Source organism: Terrapene carolina, unplaced genomic scaffold (genome assembly GCF_002925995.2).
Source record: "Terrapene carolina triunguis isolate 2854851 unplaced genomic scaffold, T_m_triunguis-2.0 Scaffold210, whole genome shotgun sequence".
NCBI lineage: Eukaryota > Metazoa > Chordata > Testudines > Emydidae > Terrapene > Terrapene triunguis.
The window spans coordinates 52,965,864-52,989,532 of NW_020664561.1; the positions used below are offsets into that span (position 1 = coordinate 52,965,864).

The window sequence follows — 23,669 nt, forward strand, 5'->3', positions numbered from 1 at the left end:
CACACCAGTCCTAGTAAACTTCTATGGCCTTCTGTGGCCATGTACCTCATTTGTAAACCATGAAGAACTGATTTGCTAAAAGCCTTGGGAAGCATTCAGTATCTAGCTGAAATTCTTGCACTGGACTTGGAGTATGTTTAATACATGGGAATAACCAAAGCACAGGCTCACTTAACAGTATATGGGAAAGGTTGAAGGGAGGCAGAAGAATAAGCCTAAATCAAATAGGGCAGAAATAAACACTCGTTTCTCAATGATTGTTATAAAAGGACCTTAACAAAACAGAAGCTAATTTCTCTCCCTTCATGCGTTGGTAGTTTGATTGCATGTTACTTTTCTTTATTATTAAATCTTTACTGCTCATAAAAGTTCGTACAATCTTGGAGGCTTCAGCTGTTATCACTTACTGCTTGGGATTAGGAATAAAAGGTCCACAACAGGTTTGTTTTTGCAGCATCCTACTGGACTATATTAGTGTTTCTCAAAGGGTGGGATGTGGGTCTCAATGAAGTATTAGGAAGCGTTAGTTTATCAGAGCAAGGATCTAAACTAATGATAAAGGTGATGTGCCAAGTACTTCTGTTTTAGATGTGTTAAAGTTTGAGAACTACTGGACCAGAAAGGACCCAGGAATTAGAACCCAGTCCTGCAGAGCCTGAAGTGGCTGATATTCCCACAGTGCTACTAGGTGGTCATGCAGATGCGTGGCCAGGGAGCATTGTGGAGAGTAGGTGCTGCAGGAAGTACTGCCCACGAGACCCAGAATGACAGTACCCGCCCTCTACTTGGCCAAGTGCCCCTATTTAATCCCAGGAAGTTCATAGACTTTAATCATAGACTTTAAGGTCAGAAGGGACCATTATGATCATCTAGTCTGACCTCCACACAGATCTTGGCCTGCTGCCGATTTTGACCCTGCCTCCTCTCTCTCAATTCTAACCGGGTACTATCTATCTCTGGTCTCCGACCCCAGCCTGACTCTGACCTGACTCTTGCTTGCGGAACCTGGCCTTGCTCCAGTCTGGCAATTCCTGTCCCTGGGCAGGAGCGGCTCCAGGCACCAGCGCAGCAAGCACGTGCTTGGGGCGGCAAGCCGCGGGGGGCGGCCTGTCGGTCGCTGTGAGGGCGGCAGTCAGGCTGCCTTTGGTGGCATGCCTGCAGGAGGTCCGCCGGTCCCGCGGCTTCGGCGGCAATTTGGCTCTGGGTACGTTGAAGGCGCGGGACCGGCGGACCTCCCACAGGCATGCCGCCAAATCCACGTGACCAGAGGACCTCCCGCAGGCATGCCACTGAATCCGCGTGACCAGCAGACCTCCCGCAGGCATGCCGCCGAATCCGTGTGACCAGCGGACCTCCCGCAGGCATGCCACCGAAGGCTGCCTCACTGCCGTGCTTGGGGCGGCAAAATACATAGAGCCGCCCCTGTCCCTGGGGGCCAGACCTCAGCCCAGCTGTGACCTCTAGGCAATACCACCTAGGCCCCGACCCCTTACAAGACTACTGCTCTAATCCTCTATGGTTGTTCCTATACTCAGACTAATTCATGGGGGCAAAAACAGGGTCTATAATGGATATGCCAAGAGACCTACCTCAGTAAGGAAGCCATTATTATGGAATTCTGTGTGGTTGAATGTGTAAATCCTCGTGCACATTTTCAATCAATCAGAGGACATGAAGTAAAACAGACATGGACTGTTCAAATTCAAGCAGATTTTCCCCCTCCTTTGCTCTCTTAAGATATTTCAGAAAAGTCCATACTTTTCTCATTTCTAGTTATCCTCACTATTCCAGCTGACTCTTTATAAATTCATTTAGCACAATTTCTCCCTCCCCACCCTGCATTTTTCATTAAACAAAATTTTAGACAAGTGATAGGTACTCAGCTCTGCAACCTTGAAGTTAGTTAACTGCCTCTTCCCTTTTCATTGAGCCACTGCAGATTTACACAGGTTGGACAGAGACTTAGATTCTTTTCATTTTAGTTGTTACTTTTGGCATCGTCTCTTTAGACTGATTCCCAATTCTGTGGGAGGATCCCAAGAAAAGCTGTCAGTAGAGCTGTGCAAATAGTAAAAACTAATCTCCTCTCAGGTGTAGCATGCTCTTAGCCAATATTATATAAAATATTCCTTCCCCCAGACACATAAAACATCACAGCTTAGTCTAGATTTTGCAAAAATTTACCATCTCAGCTATTAAGCAGTAATAACCCAGTTGCAAAAACTGAACTTCTTAACTAGTATGTCTATTATATATATGTATATTACTATTGTGCACTGTTAAAAGAAAACGACGCTCATTTGTCCACGCAGCAACAAGAAACCAGCTAATAAACTGCACGTGAAGTGAGAGGCTGCATACAAAGTCTCAGGAATTTGTATTCCCAAGTAAGACTTTTAACAGGCCAAAGATGTATGAAAACTCTCCACCAAACTCAGTGTATTGTATCAGTTGACAGATTCCAGTAGATACACCCAGCATTCTCTAATAGCTAGAGTACAGGCCTGGGAATCGGGAGACCAGGTTTCCAGTCCCGCCTCTGAAAAACACTCACAGTGTGACCTTGGGCAAGCCATTTCAGCCAAGAGTTTCAAAAGTGTCCATTAAGGTGGTAAAAAAACCAGGCCTGGAGTGTCTGAAGTTAGTCACTCGTAATTAGTGGACACGTCTGAAAATGTTGGCCTTAAATTCTCTCTGCCTCAGTTTCCCCATCTGCAAAAGGGGCTACTACTACTTACTAACGTCACAGAGGGTACAGTGAAGTTTAATCAGTGGTTGTTTGTGATCTGAAATCCTTAAATGGAAGACAACACAGAAGTACTTCTATTTTATGTATTTATTATTCAGAAGCCCTAAACTGCTTATTCATGCTTCTCCTTTAAACCTGAGAAATTCATATTTTATTATGGACTTTACCTATTCACTATACAAAAAATAAAAAAGAACACTGGTTTGAAAGTCAGGGCTTCATTTCTACCTGCAGTAGGAATGCAGAGGTAGGAATCTTCAGTGTTAATAAATCTTTTGTCTGACTGTGGGGGAATAATCCTCCTATCTCAAGGCAAGCGTAAATATTTCAAAGCACACATGACTCTAATTCCATTGAAGCTCAACTGAATCATCCCAGTCTTTTTATTGAAGAAAATGAGATGATAATGTATGGTGGCCTGCAACAGATATACCAGTATTTTAAAACTACTACGGCTGGGCCAAGTAATTATGTGCTACAGCTGTTGCATGCTATGCTAGCTTTTTTAGTGTTTTATGGGTTCTTAGTGCTATGCAGCATAAAAGTTAGAGGATTTTTTTCAGAACGCTGAATTCAAATGTCTGATTATGAAGGCCAGTCTTGTCTGACTTCTCCCTCCTTGATTTGTAGTAGCCAATAACAAACTAAATTACGAATAAAACAAGTCAGACTCATTGATTAGATTAGCATTTCACATGTGTCGGGCAAATGAATAAAAGATTAAGTTGTAAATTGTATTCAGTTATATGATCAGATAATAAAGAATCAGTTAATTTGAAGCAGGATATAGTTTTATTTGGGCATACAGGGCCAGACTGGGGTCCTTTCTCACACTGGTGGGCACTTACTGCAGTAGTCCTAATGTAGTCAATGGGACTCCTCTGGTAATTGCTTGCCAGAGTGCAAAAGGACTTCATAATCTGACTGTTAGCAATTACATCGATTCCTCCCACCTCTCCCCTCAAGGAATGAATGGTTCCCAACATATGGGACACAGACATACTGATCCACTTATATTTTCCCCTACCATTCATCCTGACTTCTCACCAACCATCCTTCCAGCCAAGATGAATGGATGAAATGTCCTTCATAATGCTGCTCCTTAAGTCTCCAACAGGGTCACTGTTTGACATGCAACATCCCTCATCTCCTACCCAGCAAATGATTTCTACCCCTCTCCCCAGCTTCCAATCCAAGTAAGCAACAGACTGGGTACTCAAACCCAGTTCTTACGGATGGCAATACAAAGCCCAAAGCCCTAGACCATCCGACTAGACAGATGGAGTATTGGTTTCACTGGGGCACAATGCTAAGATAGCTATTGTATAAAGTGATAATTAAGTTTACTACTAGCTCATTAAACATTGATCATTCTTCCTAGAAATAGTAACAATATAATCATAATGAAAGAAGAAGTAGTTTGTATCAGCTTGTTTTTGACTTTATTACAATTAAGAAAGTATTTTTAAAAAGTCATTTATCTAGAAATGTTATATTGCGGTTTGTTCTCTGAGACATTTCCTTTCAGGCTTTTAAGATGCCTTAACTCCCTGCATGCTGTGAGCCTTCTCACAACATTACATTGGTGCAAGTGCCAGTTCAAATTATGCAAGATGTATCCCACCCTTTGTACCCCGAAGGTACTTATTCTCAAAATTGACCATATTAGAGTACTAATTGGCTAAGCCACCATGCTGGCTGATGTGAAATGCTTTCAAACACCATGAAACAGCTGTGTTTATCGGAAATATGAAGAGTGACTTTTTAATAAGGAAAGCTGGCAATAATCCAGATTTGTTGAAAAGAACTTGCACTTCTGTGGATAATACAATACAAGAGGTAAAGAAGAGAAGATTAAAACAATAACTTTAAAAAGCATGGATTTTTTTGTGATGAAAGCTCTTACCCAAAACAAGAAAATAAATTGAGAAACTTGGGCTGGAATTTTTAAAGGCACCTAAGGGAATTCATGAAGTCCCACTGAATGTCAATGGGAATTGCTTGCCTAACATCCTTTGAAGATCTCAACTTTTCTTACTACCTTTTGGAAATGGTCTTGGGTGGCCAAACGCAGGCTGCTGACTTTTTCAATGTGGCCTGGGGTTTCCCTCACCTAGGGTGACCAGATGTCCTGATTTTATAGGGACAGTCCTGATTTTTGGGTCTTTTTCTTATATAGGCTCCTATTACTCCCACCCCCGTTCCGATTTTTCACACTTGCTGTCTGGTCACCCTACCCTCACCTTTAATACAGAGATACTGACCACAGAAATTACAGGTCTGTGCATACAGGCTATTCACTGAACCAGGTGGAAAGCCACTCAAATCATGATGGAATATAGTATATTGCTGGGATCTGTCCTCCCCGTGGGTGGAATTCACCCCTATGCAGGCCAGCACAAGACCTACGCACTGCTGAAGTCCCACATCATTCTGCAAAATGGAGCTTAAGTGGAGGAATCCAATGGGCTCTTGGTGAGCTGTCGATCTGGCCTGAGGATGAGTAAAATCGGGTAATCCTTACAACAGACACTGCAAGCCCAATCTTGTTCTCAATGAAGCCATTGGGAGTTTTGCCTTCAGTCAGAACAGGAGCAGATCCTTAACTGATACTCATAAGAATGGCTGGGAGCTGTGTGTCACTGATATTTTACCCTTGCATTCAAGTAGGTAATTTTTAAGTGTACCTTCAAAATACAACAAAATAGAGTTCACCCAACATACTTAGGCTGCAAGATCTTTGGGGCAGGGAAGGAAGATAGTACAAATAATGATGCAAATGATATACAATCACCCAAGCATGATGGATGGAGGGTCTGATCCTGCTCCCATGGACATCAATAAGAGCAAGACTGGACACATAAGGGCTTATTTTCAGAGATGTTGAGTGCTTCCATTTCTATTACTGAAGTCACATGGAGTTTTGGGCATTCAGCACGTTTGAAAACCAGACCCATAATATCCTCAGTTCTGGGCTGGGTCCTGGTCCCTTTATGCTGGTCCTGCATAATAAAGTTTTGGAAACCATGTGGAACTTCCACTGGGAAATATTCATGGTGTAAGTAAGATTTCCCAGTGGCACAGTACAGGCAGAAGGGCCTTGTGCCAATGCCCCCTGAGGGCCACAGCTTAGGGTGTGTGCCTGGGGATTGCCTATGGGTGGGGCTGAAATATCCTGGGCTCTGGCTACTCTGAGCTGCTATATTTAAAGTCCTTAGTGACAAACTGGCCCCTAGCAAAGCCAGAAAGCAGGGCTAGACTGAAGTCCAGAATTGGGGCCAAGAATTAAGCTCTTGAAAACATAGTGACATTCTTCTACATATGCTAGATAAGAAATACTGAAGGAGTACTTAAAAAGGTATAAAAACTGAAGAATGCCTCTACTTTCTAAACAAAACAAACTGTAGGCCTTAGCCAAAGGTCTCTTCAATGGCCAAAAACTACCATGTAGTCTACTAGTGGGGTTTCCTACTTCAAAATCAAGCATTGGCAACTTTTGCATTTTTTTTATAATCAAGATGTGTTTTCATATACAAAAGGAAAAACTACCACTGGGGAAAGGTGTAGTGGTTATTTCATAATGAAATGCAGTTGCTAAGTTTACAAAAGAAATGTAAATTCTCTTTTCAAAAAAACCCTACAACCTTTATGTGTGTGATGATATAATTCTGCTTTGATACTAAAAAGGGCATGGTAATGGAATCTGTGACTTTGGAGTGATATATTGCTGTTAAGTTAATAGGACTCCACGTTCCCATTTCTAATATCAGTGTTTTTTACCCTCTTTCATTCTGTAGATGGTAAGCTGATACTACATAAACATTGTTAAAGCTATAGTTCCACGCTACAGTAATTCACTTAACTTTAACATGATTTATGGTTCTGTCAATAGGGGAGGTTGAAAATCCTAAGCTCTGATGCTTAAACATGGGTTCCATATTTAAAGTAATAATGTGCTTTTTGTGTGTGTCTGAGGTTACAGAATTTAGCATAAAGCAGAGATAAAAATATTACAGTTCAATGCACTGTTAAAAGCACAGAGTGTAACTTCATGGATACATCAAAGAAAGCAATGAACCCGAATATATAATCAGTGAGAGAGCAGGTAAAATACTTAGGTCCTTCAGCACTATATTTTTATATTATTTTTTAGATTTGCATGAAATCTTATAAGTATTTTTACACCCTCTCCCCTTTTTTAAATACTTTTGCTCAGTTAGATCAGCTCTCTTTGTCAGGATGAGTTTAAATCTAGGTCCACTTTGTTAATCACTCCCCATTATTCTCTCTGGCACTTCCCCCAAGGCATTTTGCCTCTTTAAGAGATTAAGCGACCAAGTCATCTTGTTGCTCTAACATGTCCTCACTGGAACAATGTATTAACACAATTCCTCTGCAAAAGAGCCCTCTTTAGAAGTTTGCTGCAGGGATGACAAATTAACCCAGCATGGTGTCCCACACATCTATCTCAGTACAAATTATTAGTGTAATAGAGCTTTTAGTTATGCATTTATCTGGTAATTATTGAACGGTTACACAAAACGAAGCTGAGCAATCATGGCCCTTTATGAGGCAATCTCAGTGGGTGGTCTTACAGTTAATTTAGGATAGTAGTCCTCTAAGCAGTTCACTCACACACAAATTAGCTAAACAGCCTGTTCCTTTAAATATTTCCTATGTCACAGGGTAACGCTTTACAATACAATAAAGGTAGAGTTTTAATTACACGGTTCCTGACTTTTGTTTAGTTGGAGTTTTAACCATTAGCAAGCCTCTCCCGTTTCAGCTGGGATGTTAGAGAAAGCAGTATTTGGGTGGTGAATGTAATCATTACTAAATCCTGCCTTTGAAGTTCTCTGTTAGGAAGCTGCTTTTCCTCTACCTTCATATTATCTGAAGTAGGGCCAAACTCAAACACTTGACACATATGGTTGGCTACACACAGGTATAACCCTATCTTTATTTTTAAATTGCCTCGGCAAGTTGGTATGTTGGTTAAGTGTCACTGTGTTAGCTAATCTGTGCTGGGCGTTCAGACTCTGCAAAATGTGTATGATTTTTTCACATTATGGCACAGTTGTTTGGCTTGTCTTTAACGTCTTACAGATCAACTATTGAAGTGTCTAGCTTTGGTATGTTTGTAGTTTCACCCAGGGTTCTAGGAAAGGGTTGGGTGATATATGAGTTAGCAGTGTGCCCTTGTTGCCAAGAAGGCTAACAGCATACTCGGCTGTATTAGTAGGAGCATTGCCAGCAGATCGAGGGAAATGATTATTCCCCTCTATTCGGCACTGGTGAGGCCACATCTGGAGTATTGTGTTCAGTTTTGGGGCCCCCCACTACAGAAAGGATGTGGAAAAATTGGAGAGAGTCCAGCGGAGGGCAACAAAAATGATCAGGGGGCTGGGGCACATGACTTATGAGGAGAGGCTGAGGGAACTGGGATTGTTTAGTCTGCAGAAGAGAAGAGTGAGGGGGGATTTGATAGGAGCCTTCAACTACCTGAAGTGGGGTTCCAAAGAGGATGGAGCTCGGCTGTTCTCAGTGGTGGCAGATGACAGAATAAGGAGCAATGGTCTCAAGTTGCAGTGGGGGAGGTCTAGGTTGGATATTAGGAAACACTATTTCACTAGGAGAGTGGTGAAGCACTGGAATGGGTTACCTAGGGAGGTGGTGGAATCTCCATCCTTAGAGGTTTTTAAGGCCCGGCTTGACAAAGCCCTGGCTGGGATGATTTAGTTGGTGTTGGTCCTGCTTTGAGCAGGGGGTTGGACTAGATGACCTCCTGAGGTCTCTTCTAACCCTGATATTCTATGATATAGCATACAATAACCAGCACTCTGAGGGAACCTCTAGGGGCAACTGGAGATATTCCTTTCTGGAATATATTATTTCACAATGGTATACGTCACTGTATAGCCCACTCCATTAAAGTCAGTCAGTACAAATTCACTAAGTGATTTGCTGCATGTTAGTTTAATGGGCAACCAACAGGCACACTTTTGAAGCACGACACACTTTGGTGACCATCCAAGTCTCAGTGGAAATACTGTACTATGTGGGAAAACCACATTAAGACAAAATTAGGCACTCCCCTAGTGCTTTTTTTCCTGCATGCCTCTCTTCTGCCCACATATCCATTGCTTTGGGTTCCTCACTTTCTGCCACATCCCCTGTTCTTTGTATTTGTGTGCCTTCTTCGTTTCTCTCCCTAATATATCTTTTTTTTCTTTCTTTCTTTCTTTCTGTCTGTCTGCCTGCCTGCCGGCTTGCAGGATCTACACAGTCATAGTGTGAGAACTGATGTACATGTCAAGATGGGCTGTTGTATGAACCTCTCTAGGATTTCATGATCATGGTTAGTTTAACTTTGTAGCCAGCTCCAGGTGGTAAAGTCACTAAAGTGTAGGCAGCTTTTCGGGCATTAGTACATTGCTACTATGTAAATATTGCCTATTATTTCAGTATTTTGCTGTCTGGTAAAGATTGCAAGCAGCCTGATGGCTGGGAAACAGGTTGGCTTTGCAATGCATAATCACTTTGTTGGAACACATTGACCACCAAAAATGTTACCCTCACGTAATGAGAGTATATTACTTAAGAAATAAAAATCTTGTTGCTTGAATTTTTAAGAATTTGCAATTTATTTTAAAGCTGATAGTCATGTCAAAACTTAAAACTAAGGCTCTAGGTAATGCTGCCAACTGCCAGACATAATACTTAGTTTGAGACCTATGTATCCTGCTTGAGAAGATCAAGGTTCATGGAGTTATGCCAAGAAAAACTGCCCTCGTTAAGTGAGGATCCATGAATCACTTTGGTAGCTTACCACTAAAGAAACCTGGAACTTGCCACCATCTGTTGGCAGTAGGGAACAGAAGAGACAGTCACTAAAGAACTAAGATCCTTGGGTCAGGACTCACTGCACAATCTGATTCTCTGGCCAGCCCCAGATTCTGTCAGCTGGCCACTGCATAGGTGAGTTAAGAGCTGGCACCAGCACAGAGGAGAAGCTGCCACACACGGCCCTCCATAGCACAGCACAGCTGCTTTCTTCAGTCCATTCCATGGGGTTTTCTAACTGTTTCATTCAGTGGAACACTTCATAACAGACACATCCACTTTTGGACCAGCTTCCTAACACTGACCCCCACAATGGCTTTGTTCTCACAATGTGTCATTCTGCAGACTGCTAGGAAAGGCTCTGTGCATCTTTAGTCATTTGCAATCTAGAATAGGGTTCCAAGGCATGGTTGGAAGGCTGTGAAAGCTGCGAGTGTGTGATGGAGAACGTAAAACAATGGACTGCCAACGGCATATCCCTTAAACATTCTACACACATTTCTTTGCTCTCCATTTTGCACAGTGTGTGCAAATAATTTGTATTAGTAGGAAGGTGAAATGTTTGCGGTGCACACACTCCCCCCTCAAAAGGAAAATAGATCCTTTTGTAATTGTTCGGCTGACTCAGGGGTTTATTCTGATTGTGACCTACTTATATACAACTTCTTTCTCATTGATTTTTCTCGGCAGCATGGAGACTGTTTAGTGCACTGTATTCACCCCAAAGAAGACCCAAAATATTGTACATGAATGACCTCTGGCCACTGACACATGATATAAGCGAACTCATGGAGCTTTCTCACCATACAAGGTGAACAGACAGTGTACACTACATTTTACTTGGCATGTTGCCACTAAATTGTGCAACCTCCAATAACTAGTAATATATAATAATTGTTTGGAGAATATATCAATTCATATAATGAGGTTATTGCTCCTTAAGTGTCATCTTCTCATGCTTGAAAAGCTTCTCTCCTTCCTCTTCTGCTGCTGATTCTAATGTACACTTTGGGGGATTGAACAAAGGTCACAGTCTGGATTTGCAGATGGTAATATAGTAATCCACCTCAGAACAGAATAATTGTTGGAGAAGAGGAATAAAGACAGCCAGTGATCAGTGGAAATAGAGTCCTGGAGAGGAGCCATCTATCCAATAAAGATTCCAGTTTGGAACAAGACCCTTCTGGGTGATACTCTTAAAAGGACCTCAAAGGAACTCAGATATTAACAGAGAGTGGGATTTCCTTGAAAATTCACAAAAAATATGTTAGTGAGTGAGCCTCAAGTGGAACAAGATCTCACTGACTGATGCTGAAAAAAGCAGATTTTTATTTAATACATTAGGAACTATGATACTCTTCTAAAGAGTTAGTGCACACATTTTCTTCCAGCATTTAAAAATAAAATTGTGAAAGAGAATCATTATAATTTGATCTTTCAAATTCTGTGCACCCTTGTGAACAGTCGCCTCACACAACTGGCAGATTTCCCCAACTGCACACCAAATTTCTCAATAGATAATGTATATAAATTTGAACAAGACTTGTATAGTGACATATTTTTGTTTAAACCACATAAAAATGCAAAATACACAGTCTCTAAATAAGGGCACAAATGGGTGCATAGTGTAGCGGGGTGGTCACCCACTCCTGCCCTGAAGGGCTTGAAATCAGCCCTGGGACAGGGCTGAGGCTGGGTGAGGGCTGCTACTAGGGAGAGCAGCAAGCCTCGGCTGATTGGGGAAACTTTATAAAGGCCAGGGAAGCCAGGAGCTGTAGGACTCTCCCTCTAGCTCTTGAGGGAGAAGGGCCTGGCTGCCTGGGAGCTGACAACGGTACCTAGAGTGGAGCAGGGGTGGGGAAAGGCTAGAGGAGCTGGGGAGCTCCAGCCTGGAGAACCCCCAGGCTGTAGGCCTTGATAAAGGCCAGAACAGGTACTGCGACTACAGAGGGGTAGCCTGGGGTAGGCAAAGGCAGCAGGTCCAAACCCCCCTTTGCCAATGATGAATGGCATCTGCAGTCCACCCCAGTGAGCGGGGGCTAGATCGTGACTGGCAGTAGCCATATACTGAGGCGAGGCGGGGATAGGGGGTTGGGGGCTCCCTGGGGAGGGGAGACCCAGATCTGCGGGGGTACTGCCAGGGGGCAGCACCCAAGGTAAAGGGGCACCGGGGTCCGGGAGGGACATGGGGGCCAGCAGCAAGTGGGACATCGGCCAGCAGAGGGCACTCCGGAGCTGGAAAAGTGAATTCCCTGGACAACCAGCAGGAGGTGCCGTGCCAGTGAGTCACTGCTCCGCTACAGTCTGGTATATCTTAAATTAAATAAACTGGGGGTAAGGTAAAATCTAACTAAATACTGAATAGGATTTGTTAACTAACTAGTCAATAGTACAGAACTAAAGGGCAGAAAGTTTAAGAGTATTACAAGGTAGGAATTTAGTGTCAGCTGATGTGCAGCACACTATGTTGTTAATGTAACCTTCATTTAATTCATGCCTTCTTATTATCACCAATTATCAAAGTTTTTTGAAGATATTACATGTTTGTTTGTTAGCTTAGTTCTCACAGGAAAATAATAATTCTTATATGATTAACAGCCAACAGCTTGACTCCACTGATTAATCCAGTATGTTTTAAATTTCTAAAACTATACAGAAACCTTAAGCCTGATTTTAAACTAATACCAATTACACTGGTGAAATTCCACAGACTTATGCACCATCCCCTTACAGTATACAGACAATAGAATTATTCCTGGTTACACTGATGTCAGTAATGACAATAAACCCAATAAAGACCTCTTATAAAAGGAAAGTACAAAATGTGGACTTTCTTTCATCCAGGTATGAGTTGCTAGTAAGTCTTCCACACCTCACCAATTGAACAATAATTATTCTGAATAAAGCAAAACCCATGGCAGAAAGAATTGTTACAATTATTTCATTCACGTTTTTATATACAGAAAATTTGCTAAACGATTCTTTCATTTGTGGACAGCACTGTGCACGAATGTGCTCTCTTTCTAATGTGAACTGTGTATCACATTTATTTTTTCTAGGTTAATGTGGATATATCTTTCTAACAAATGTATAAGTACATGGAGACCCGGAGGACATCTGTTTTATTTGAAAAGCCAGTCAGAAAATATTGTGAAGAAAACCAGCCAAAGTATTGTAGGAACCAATCTACAACTTCAAAGGAGTCCACTAATGAGGGCAGTTCTCCAGCACACTAATGCCAACAGCTTGAATACAAAATGACACGCAATGAAAACCGAGGATGTCGAAAGGAGATTAGCACAGTTTAGATGTTGAATGAGGAGTCCCCATCTTTAGCAGATAAATAACCTATCGTATATATTGACATGGAAAATAAAAACACACAGCAAGTAACCCGTTCTGTAATTTTTCTGATGAAAAATAATGACTTCTCCCCACAAAAAACTTTGGAAAATGTTGAATTGTTACCAGAAACTTTAACAAACAGAACCCAGTAAACAAACACAGTTCTCAATAACTGAAACCTTCAGGCTACCAGCTTTGAAATAGCAAAACCTCTTATCGTGTGTGTCACAGGCTGATGGTGACGTTCAGTAGAAAATAATGCTGATTCAGGGTGTGGAGGCTAAAGTTTAAGCTGATTTGGGGCTCTTGGGTAAGGCCTCACCTCTGGGTCCTGTAATGACAGGTCGATGATGCTGTGTGAATGCCGTTCCAAGGGAGGAGGTCTGCGAAGGCGAGGGACTGCTGAAACCAGACTTCTCTGACTTCTTTAATGTAGTTGGCGATGGCATTCCTGGCAAGAATGATTGATAAGTGCAATTTAATAATGCTAGGTCATGGAACGACAGCCTATGCATTGTGAAAGTGGGTGCAGAAGCAGCTAAATAAACTTAAAGGACAAATAAAATTGACAGGTTTCAGAGTAGCAGCCGTGTTAGTCTGTATCCGCAAAAAGAACAGGAGTACTTGTGGCACCTTAGAGACTAACAAATTTATTAGAGCATAAGCTTTCGTGGGCTACAACCCACTTCTTCGGATGCATCCGAAGAAGTGGGTTGTAGCCCACGAAAGCTTATGCTCTAATAAATTTGTTAGTCTCTAAGGTGCCACAAGTACTCCTGTTCTTTTTGCAAATAAAATTGAATACAACAAGCTGAAAGTTCACTTTTATTTATGATCTTTTTGGGGCAGGAGTGACCCTGGTTTGCTCTGAGTAATAAGTACTAAAATGCAGCCATATTTGTCTTTTAAATCTGAAGTACAGAGAAGATGCAGCTGTTTGTTATTATTAATTATTATTATTTATTATTAAATCCTAGCTATGCTTTATTTTTAGAAACCCGCAATAGTTACAGCACTTGGATTTTTACATGTTTTTAAATAGTTAACGCTGCTAGCTAGTCTGTCCTTAACTCACACTATTTTATTGGATTATTGCACATGGATACTTTAAGTGTGTTGCAAGATCAATACACAAGGAGAGAAAGAAGGAATCTCACTCCAAACTCTGAATTTCCTTATCCTTCCTTAGCTTAGTTAAGACTTGGTTATTTTAAAAGCATTTATTTGTGTGGTTATCTTTGCTTTATTTTTATTTTTTTTAAATGTGTGTGTATATATTAAAGTCATTATTAAAGAAATATACATTTCTATCGACATTATATTGACCTTCAGACTTAGTGCAGTGTTATTATGACAATTTGGATTTATTCTTCCATGTGAGCCATTTTTGTTGATATCATATCAACTCTGTGGGTCATTCAGCTCTGATGCAATATCAAAAATATTAGTAGAATGGATGTTTTGCAGTGGACTCACTAAAATATGGGATGTTTAGTATGCTGTCTATACTAGGATAGGTGGACATGCAGTATTATATATATATATATAGAGTGTGTGTGTATGGGTCAGTATCTATATTACGACAGACATAGATACACACACATTCAGATTGTCCACACTGTTTTTATAGTTCATTTTCAGTGTATCTATCTATTGACAGATATGCAGAAAAAATAGTGTCAAGTTCTCTGGGCTACAGCTGAAATAGCACAAAAGAAAAATGATTGTTCTTAATAATGGTAGCTTTATAGTCCCCAAGACATTAATTTACAACACAAGGCAGTGTGCTTGTGCATTGCAGGTCTGGAGTCTTAATGGTCCCAATTAAGTTTTGCAGCTCACATATCAGTAAGTTAACTAAAGTGGGGGGAGTAGGTGAAGTCCCATTTTGAAGCAACTAGTGTTTTTCTAGAAACTGTTTTCTATCAAGTGTTTCCCTGGTGGTGGCTATTTCTTCACAACAGGAAAAAGTTAACAACTAAATTTTATTTTAAAATACAAGTTTAGAATAGATGGACTGTGGCACAATGCAACAAAAATGGGAAAAACTCTTTTCTCATGATTTTCTCTAATCATGATAAAGTCTTTTTGATGGAGGAGGGGCATGTGAAGGTGGGCTGAACTGTGATGTGTTTGAATGAGTATTAACAATCTTTCAGATGCAATCTGTCCCATCGTAGCCTGCTAATCCACTGGTCAGATGGCAAGGAGAATGAATGTACATTGTGATGTCACAAAAAGGATGGAGCTTAATTAGGGTATGCTAAAAATTTTGGCAGATGCCATCTGGGCATGTTCGGAAGTGATGTTTCAATCGCTTTATTTTTTAATGTTTCCCTCCACAGCAAGCAAAGACTCTATTCCTCAATAAAAACAATGGCCATGTCATAGTCCAAGTAACAGTTTCAAGTATTTTTGCGGTATCTATGTGTGTGTCTGTCCATGTGCATCACATGTGCACACAGTATAAACATGTGTGCTCACTCAGTATACAGTGGGCCAGACTGCCCTTGAGATGTGCAGGAGGGAAGCGGGTGTGTAATGAGCCATCCTCTCCACAGTGGCTAGGGGCAGTCACAGTACTTATGCTAACGGGAGCACAGGAACAGCTCCCTTTGGGAAACTATTAAATCCAATCTGGGATTCCCTAAAGGGGACAGGACCATGACATCTCCTCTGCACTTGTCCACAGAGCTGGCTGGGTGCACCGGGGGAGCAAGCTGCATTACCTTACGGGAGGATGCAGCTCATGTACTTCCTTTGCATGTTGGGGAGCTGAAGGGTGGTACTGAATACAGAGAAAGGGCTGAAATTCATCCTTAATCCATACTACAATATTGCTGTTTAATTCAAAAACATAAGGGAAATAAGCCCTATTCATGCTCAGAAATTTTCAAGGTAAGGTAAGTTTAATTATTAAATGTTTATGTCCACATTAAGAGCACATCCTGTGTCTGCCTGCATGGGTGTACAAGGCCCCAGATGCAGTGGAAATGCTAAATTTCCTCTGTGTAGTGAGGGCCAGGAACTGCAGAGGCCCTCAGTGGCAGATCTCTGCACTGGAATTCAGAGGAGGGAATGAGTGTGTTAGGGTTGTGGCAAGAACATGAGCAGTGGGACTGCACACAGAGCAGTTCTTCTGGACCATAAACCCATGTTCAGGTAGGAGCAGTGTTCCTTGTATCTTCCACTTTTCCTCTAGCAATGTGGTTATGAGGAAGACACTAAAACATTTTAGACAGCCCATAAACTTTTTTCTGCTCTAGTGCTATAAAACTGCTTAATTGATTTAAGCCAACTTTTGTTTAAAACAAAAATCTCTTCTGGGCTGAGAACATATGCACCAATCCAAAGCAAATTCACATGACTGAGTTATAAACACCTAAAGCTGAGGATTTAGAATGAAAAGGCCAAATGATCTTGAACTATGGCAGAGCTGAGTGGCGTCATTATCATATGGGAAAGGTTTTTATGAGATCAAAACAGCTGTAACGTACAAACAGAGCTTCTACTATAAATTTAGTTATGAAATAACCAATGGATAGAAAAACAAATGTTGATGCTGGAATCATAATTAATTAATTATTATCATAATAATCATCATTTTAATTTATCATTGTTAAATGGTTTGGTTTTGAAACAACAGACAGTATTGAATTTTTTATCTTGTTTTACTTTTGATGCTAAATTATTAGTTTAATACAAGGGATTGTATCCATCAGATCTCAAGGAAAAAACAGCTGCTTCACAGTTCATTGGAATATGCAAACAAGATTTTAATTATTTAACTTAAACTTGACTAAGAACAGAGCAGGGGATGACCTGCCAGCTCACTTCTGAGCATATTTTGTCCTTTAAGATGGAAGGGGGACAGCAGTAAGTTAGGCAGTGCAAAGCAATTAGCATCATTCACATTTTATGGTGAGCTAGCATGGTGCTCTAGCAGCAAAATTCAAACATTCTATGAATGGGTTAATAAAAGGAGAAATACAGTTTGCATGCGAGAAAAAGGTTTCCAAGAACAAGCCAAAATATGTCCCATTCTTCTAAATTTATCACAGCCACGTGACATCATCCCTGAGACTGCCAGAAATGATATATATATATATATATTTTGCAATTTAAAAAAAACCCTCTCACTTAGCACCATATGTTTGGTTGATGTGCCTGATATATCCTGCATATTCTTTAGTCCATCTATTTCATATATTCTTATTTTATTCTTTCACTAAGTCATATTTTTCAGTCCTGGTCAATTCTACTTTAGCTTCTTTCAGGAAAGCAAAAGTACATGGGACTGAAGTTTAATCATCCAGAAAAAAATGGCCCAGGTACTGCAACTCTTACTCAGTCCCACTGACTTCAACTGGTGGTGTGGGTTCTTCACACCTCTAAAAATCAGGCCACTTATTTAATAGTACTTCCCTAACTCACAGGGATGCTGTGAAGATAATTAGATTAAAGACTGAGGTGTTTAATCATGCCATCTTTCAACCTAAGATAGATAGATGACTAAATATGGATTGAGATGCCCAACTTTTGGTACCCACATTTGAGAACCATGGCCTGTTTTAAATTTCTTCCACTATATTCCTGATAGCATGGTGGTTTCAGCACACTAAGGACTAGACTTCCACATCAGGCGCAGCTCTGAATAAGGGGTGGTGGAAAAGTCATACCATGCCAGGCGGTATTGTGATGAGGAGTGACAATTAGTTCCTCTTTCCTGTATGCCCGAGGGCAGCAGCAAATTATAATGTCCCCCAAACCAGCTCAGCTCTACTGGCCGGCCAGTGAATAGGGAGGGGAGCCAAGCTCCACCCATTCCTTGACCCTTTCTACCCACATGCTGTGAGGAAGACGTAAACAAGCACTGCCTGAGCCCAGGTCTGGGTAGCCCACATGGGGTCTAAGGGTGGTTCTTACTCTCCCCATAGCCATGAAGTCCAAATCACTGATGAGCCCGACATTTCTTGTTCAGAGTCACAGATTTCATAAAGACTGCGTCTGATTCTCCCTGACTGATATGAGTGTAATTGAGAAGAGAAATGGGCCAACAGCATTTAAATTTTTTTGACAATTTTAACTGCAGAATAAATGGAAAAGCTAACTGCTAAATAAATAAAGGAAAATTGAGGGATTTTGTACTATAAAACACAGGTGGAAATCTAAGTGGATACCTCAACTTACTGTACTTTTATTCTTGTGATTATATATATAAAAAGCCAAACATATGGGGCCTCACCCTGCGCCCATTTATTAAAGGTTTGTCACTCTCTTCAATGGGAGCAAGAGCAGGCCCATAATGGTGCTAAATGGAACAAGATGTGGTTTTTTGAAAGCAAATATTAATTTTTCATTGGTTTTTCAGTTAAAAAGATGTTTAAGAACAGTACACAATAAACAGAAAATTCAGACAACAGAAATCTTGAAACTGTCCGCAGCAATATTTCCTCCAAAGAATTTGTTTTCATTTTCAAAATTAAAGCGTTCTGAATTTTCATTAATTTGGCGATTCCTAAACACAAAGCTATTTTGTTCATTCCAGATCATGCATCACACCCTTCTGCTCAATGCACAAACGCAAGCGAAAATGGAACCCTGGTCCTTCAGTGCTTCTCGTTACTGGAGCCATTGAATTGATGATGAAGTCCCGCAGTAAGACCTTCCAAAACTCTGCACTTCGCAAACCTCCAACCCAAATTTAATCAATGAATGTACAGGAATATTTCACGTTCACCATCTTCTAAGGATCACTGGAGCATTGCGATATTTTTAATTCCTGTACCTCCTGATATTTGCCAGTACAAAAAGTGCACCAAAGGCTTCCTAAAGTACATCCAAAGAGTCTTAAAATTTCCATGTAAGAGATTGATGTTTATTAAATGAATTAGAGAAGGATGTATAAGAATTCAGTCCACAAAAACCATTCCCACAGTAAATAGATACCTAATAGCCTACTTTCCACACACTCTATGGGGTCATTCTCCTCTCACTTACACTGGTATAAATCAGGAGTAACTACAGTGAAGTGAATGGACTTACATTAGTGTAAGATGAGACTGATGCCCTCTCTCTTTCTAGATAGATAGATATCTAATGTGACACACATCTAATTTCACTTTAGTATTGTCTTTAGCCAGTACCTTCCTGATAATACACCACCACCATAACATATAATCTAAATCATAACACACAACTCAATAGCAAGTCAGTCATATTTGTGTTAACTGATTTCCATCTACCAAAACACTCCCACTGGAATGTCCTACGAAAAGATAAGTGTGCAATAGAGCCTTGAGCTTTAATAACACCTTGAGGTACTATAATGAGGAATATGGGAGGCTCAAATATTAATGGGGAGTGGACAAAACAAAACATTTGTCTCAAAATAAAAGGTGAGGCATGAAGGCAAGATGGCTGTTGAATGAAAGCTTGTTAGTATCTGATATGTTGGAGGAATCATGCAAGGACTGTTCATTCTATCATGAAAATGACCCCAGCAATGCCACTGAGATCAGTCAGAATTCTACAGAAGTGTTGGTCATGTAAATTGGTACGGGGAACCTTCAACTTGTCCTCCTGAGTTTCCTGTAATTTTGATGACCATGGTAATGTCGGTCATATTTGTTACACTTACTGCTAAACAAATTTTAGCAGTCATCAGCTGACACTTGATCACATTAAGTGCCGTACGTCAGTTTACTATAGCTGTAACTCCAGTATGCACACAGTACAAGATAGGTGGAAGTTTGCTCCTTTTCTAACAAGTGTACTTTCTATTTTCAATTGTCTGAATTTCTACTTGTATGTTTGGGATGCATCTTCTCCTGCGCTCCCCACAATCACTGCTCAATTCCTACCAATGAGTGTCACATTTCATAAAACAAAATCCAGCTCAATGAACAAAGATGAATAAAATGAAAGATCCGCATTCTGCCATTTATCAGTTTAGACTACTCTATATGAAAATCAGTTGATACCCAATATCAATCAGTTTCTTCTGGAGAGATCTATCTATCTATCTATCTATCTATGCACTCATCAGCATAGTACCAGAATGGCTTCCAAATATTTAAGATAATGAAACAATAGAGACATACTAGCTCTTCAAAGACATAACAACTTCAATATTCCAAATATAGCAGTAAAACCTTTGTGCCAGTAATTGTTCCAAAGAATTGTTAAAAAGGGATTGATTAAAAATAAGGACTAGGATTTTCAAAAGAGCGTAAGGGAGTTAGATGCCCAACTCACACTGAAATTCAATAGGATTCAGAAACTAAAGTCCTTTAGTCCCTTTGAAAATCTTAGCCAACGATGGTAATGAAAATCAAGACCAGATTCTTGTCCCACTAAAGATAATGAGGATAAAAATTTCTGCTGGTGTGAAATGATGCCGTTCCATTTACAATAGAGCGGCATCAGGTCATACCAGCAGAAAAGTTGGCCCAGAGAGTTATGCAATTTGCAGTAGGAGTCTTACCATCAGTTTTTAAGCAGACAAGTACCCACTAAAATCAATGAGGGGCTTTGCCTAAAAATCTGAGGTACAACAAGACTTACAGAAAGAAGAACAGGAACCTATTTGTTTGTGTGGACACATGTGTAACATCATCTGGATTGATTTACATCTGATATGCAAAGCTATCTTCCAACTATGTTATTGAAGTGATCAGCGAGGTCACTAATAAGATATACTTCACATACTATCAATTACTTTATAAAATAATTTCATGAGATTTTATATTTGAAAATTATTAGAAGTTTAATGTATAGCATGAAAAATTAAAATTTTCAACTAAATGTTAGATTCAATGTTAGCTTCAATGTCCTTTTCTATTGTACAGAAAAAAATATAAGAATCAAAAATGTCTTTTTAGATATCTAGCCGTTGAAATTCAAAATTAAGGTTGTTCTGCGGCAATGTTTTATGAGAGTTTTTCAATATATTTGGTAGATTAGATATAGAAGTAGGCACAAATTGCAGCCATCCGTATGAGAATATACCTTTATGTGAGTGCTTTAAAGATGGAACATCAATGGCTGTAAGGCAAAAAAGTGCCATTGTAAATTCAAATGGCATTTACAAAGCCTTCTTAAAAATCTTTGCATATGATCATAGCTGAGGTATGATATTTTTGCAAGTAAAAGACCAATAGATTTATGATTCAGCTATATCTTCCCCAGATGCATATGGATGCTACATTTCACGTGATACTAAAGGGAGTTTTAGTAACCAAAAACAATATGGAACAGAAAATCTGAATCTATTTTCTCAAACACCATTTGTTCCATATTTGTTGACTCTAATAGATCAAATCCATCCGTGGTCATATATTATAATGATGTCTACTAACCTCACAAACTATGAGATGGATAAGGGTAAAATATGCAGATTATTTAGACCTATGACCTTACCTATTACACGATAATGTTTTTAATTGACTTTTACAATGACAAGAATAAATTCAATGTTAATATAACTTTTGAAGACTCCAATTCTATATACAACCATTTAACATATTGTTCAATTAATAAATAGACTGTACTTAAACAGGATTAAATGTAAATCATAGCTATTTTAAAAGTCTTATTAAAACAGAGATATACTGGCAGGTCACATGATTTCTGCACAATGTGGGGGTGAAGAGTTTATTCACTATTTTAAAGAAAGAAGTTACAGCAATTTGAACATGTGCAGTATATCAAATTGTGAAAATGGATTTACAGTCATACAGGTCAAGAGTGCACCCAGGAAACTGTTATGTATTGGTATTCAGTGGTACTTGCAAAGTATGAAATAGATCGCACCTTTATAGTTTATCTTAAAAGTCAGAGGATGGCAACAGCCATCTTCAGCTACATAATAAAGAAGAAATTTGTTGCTGACTGACAGCTGGTGTGTTCTTTTATTTGAGAGACTAAGTTCCAAACTATACACTGGTGCTCCTGTGATGGGAAGGACAATTTCATCATGATGCTGGCATCATAGATAGAGCCACAGGAAGATTTGGCAGTTTATAATGAGGAAAAAACAAGCACACTACATTTTTAAAGTCCCCATTTCTCTGATGCAGAAGATTCTGCTAGGTGAAATAAAACAAATTTTTCTCTGTTTGCAAAGCCTCCAAAACACTGAAGAGGGAGAGAGGCGCTCCCTGGAAGGATACAAAAGTTTCCATGTAGAGGAGGTAGGAGTACAGAGGGTTTAATAAAAGAAGAAGCTGCACATTGTAAGGAGAGGCGAGTGCAAGGGAACCCAAGGTTTATGGCAGTGGAATGGGTCCTGAGAGAGAAGAGGCATTTTTGACAGTGAGTGCTTTTGAGTATCACTGAAGAGAACAATTTATGTGAAAGAAATTCCCACAATAGCAGCATACACAGATCATAGCAAAGAGAATGCAGAACATTTATGATAAATATTTTGAACTTAGTAGAAGACAGCAGCATACCCTGCGCATGATAGGAGTTTTCTCTTTCATCCTATGATGAAGTCTGCTGGAGCCAGACAGTAGGAATAAAATCGTATACAATGGTTGTGTAAGCACGCCCACTGCATTTTTCTCTGAAGCTACTGTGATTCCCAAGAGATTACAGTCTCATAAGGGAAATTAAAAAGAGATCGGATGGGGAAAAATAGTTTTTAAATTTATTGCAGCCTCCAAGATACTAGGTGAAGTCCTGGCCCTGCTGAAGACAGTGGGAGTTTTGTCACTGACGTCAATACGAACAGGATTTCATGCACCCTTAATGATTTGATGAGCTCCGGTCTATGTAGTGAGACAATATAAGAAACACTTATTACAATATCTCAGCCTGGTCTCACATAACAAATGACAGTGGCAACAGCGGTTTCTCTGGAAAGCACTATAAGAGAATCATGAGGGCTGAATGCATCCACAAAAGTGCACAAGTTACCACCTAAAATTCAAAGCAAACTGCCAGGTACTTGGGGATGTTCCCAATAGGCAAGATAGGCTATGCAAAAGTCACTGGAATTTTGCTCCACTCTGGATCACAGCATTTTGCCCTGCAACTGTTACATTTTATTTGCGAATCTGTTTAAACTTCACATGTAACAGGAAATACCCTTTTTTCCCCCTGTCCAGGTATTGCCAACAACTTCCTTTCATCTATTCTCCTGACGTGAATAAATCCCATTACCATGGTAAGGGCCTGAATGAACAGGGGTGGAGCGAGGGAAAGTTTCTGGGTTCCTTAAGAGAAAACTTGTGTAAAGCTGTAGAACCACAAAATGTTGGCTGCTGGTCAGGCTTCCACATCACAGAAGATGGATGCATTTAGGCTCCATCAAGCTGTAGCATAGAAGGCTGCAAAACAGCCCATATAGTGAGAGAAGGAGCTCTTTACAGTAACTTTTTTAAGTAGTTTATGTAGGACCATTAGTAGGATGCATCTTGCCATTTGACCAAGTTGTTGCCAGGTTTGGCATGGGACCGATTTATTTTTATTGTTAGACACTATGGCAGATAGGAATATGAAGCCCCAGAAAACTGCTCCTGAGGAGCTGCAAAATATGCCTATGCTGTTTTGGAGGGATTCTGTTTTATGGTCTTTATTTGAATATGCAGACTTGGGAACAGCCTTAGATTGGTTGACTTTGCCACTTTTTGGAGTTATTCCCCAAGATGTTTCCGTTAACCACATCAGAAAGAAGGTTTGACATCTTGGTGCTGGCAGGTCTGATGCCCCTGCCACTAAATGCAAA

The 23,669-nt window shown here is 40.2% G+C and overlaps 1 protein-coding gene across 3 annotated transcripts in view; it reads right to left on the minus strand.

Moving 5' to 3' along the window:
• LOC112115967 (nuclear factor 1 A-type) overlaps positions 1-23,669 on the minus strand; it is a 297,087-nt gene that overhangs the window by 40,703 nt on the left and 232,715 nt on the right. For 2 of the 3 annotated variants that reach the window (XM_024213222.2, XM_024213218.3), the window contains exon 7: positions 13,260-13,388. The exons of the other annotated variant lie outside the window; for it this stretch is intronic. In XM_024213222.2, coding sequence (XP_024068990.1) covers positions 13,260-13,388 — 129 coding nt within the window. The remainder of the gene's footprint in view (positions 1-13,259; positions 13,389-23,669) is intronic. 3 annotated transcript variants of the gene reach the window in all.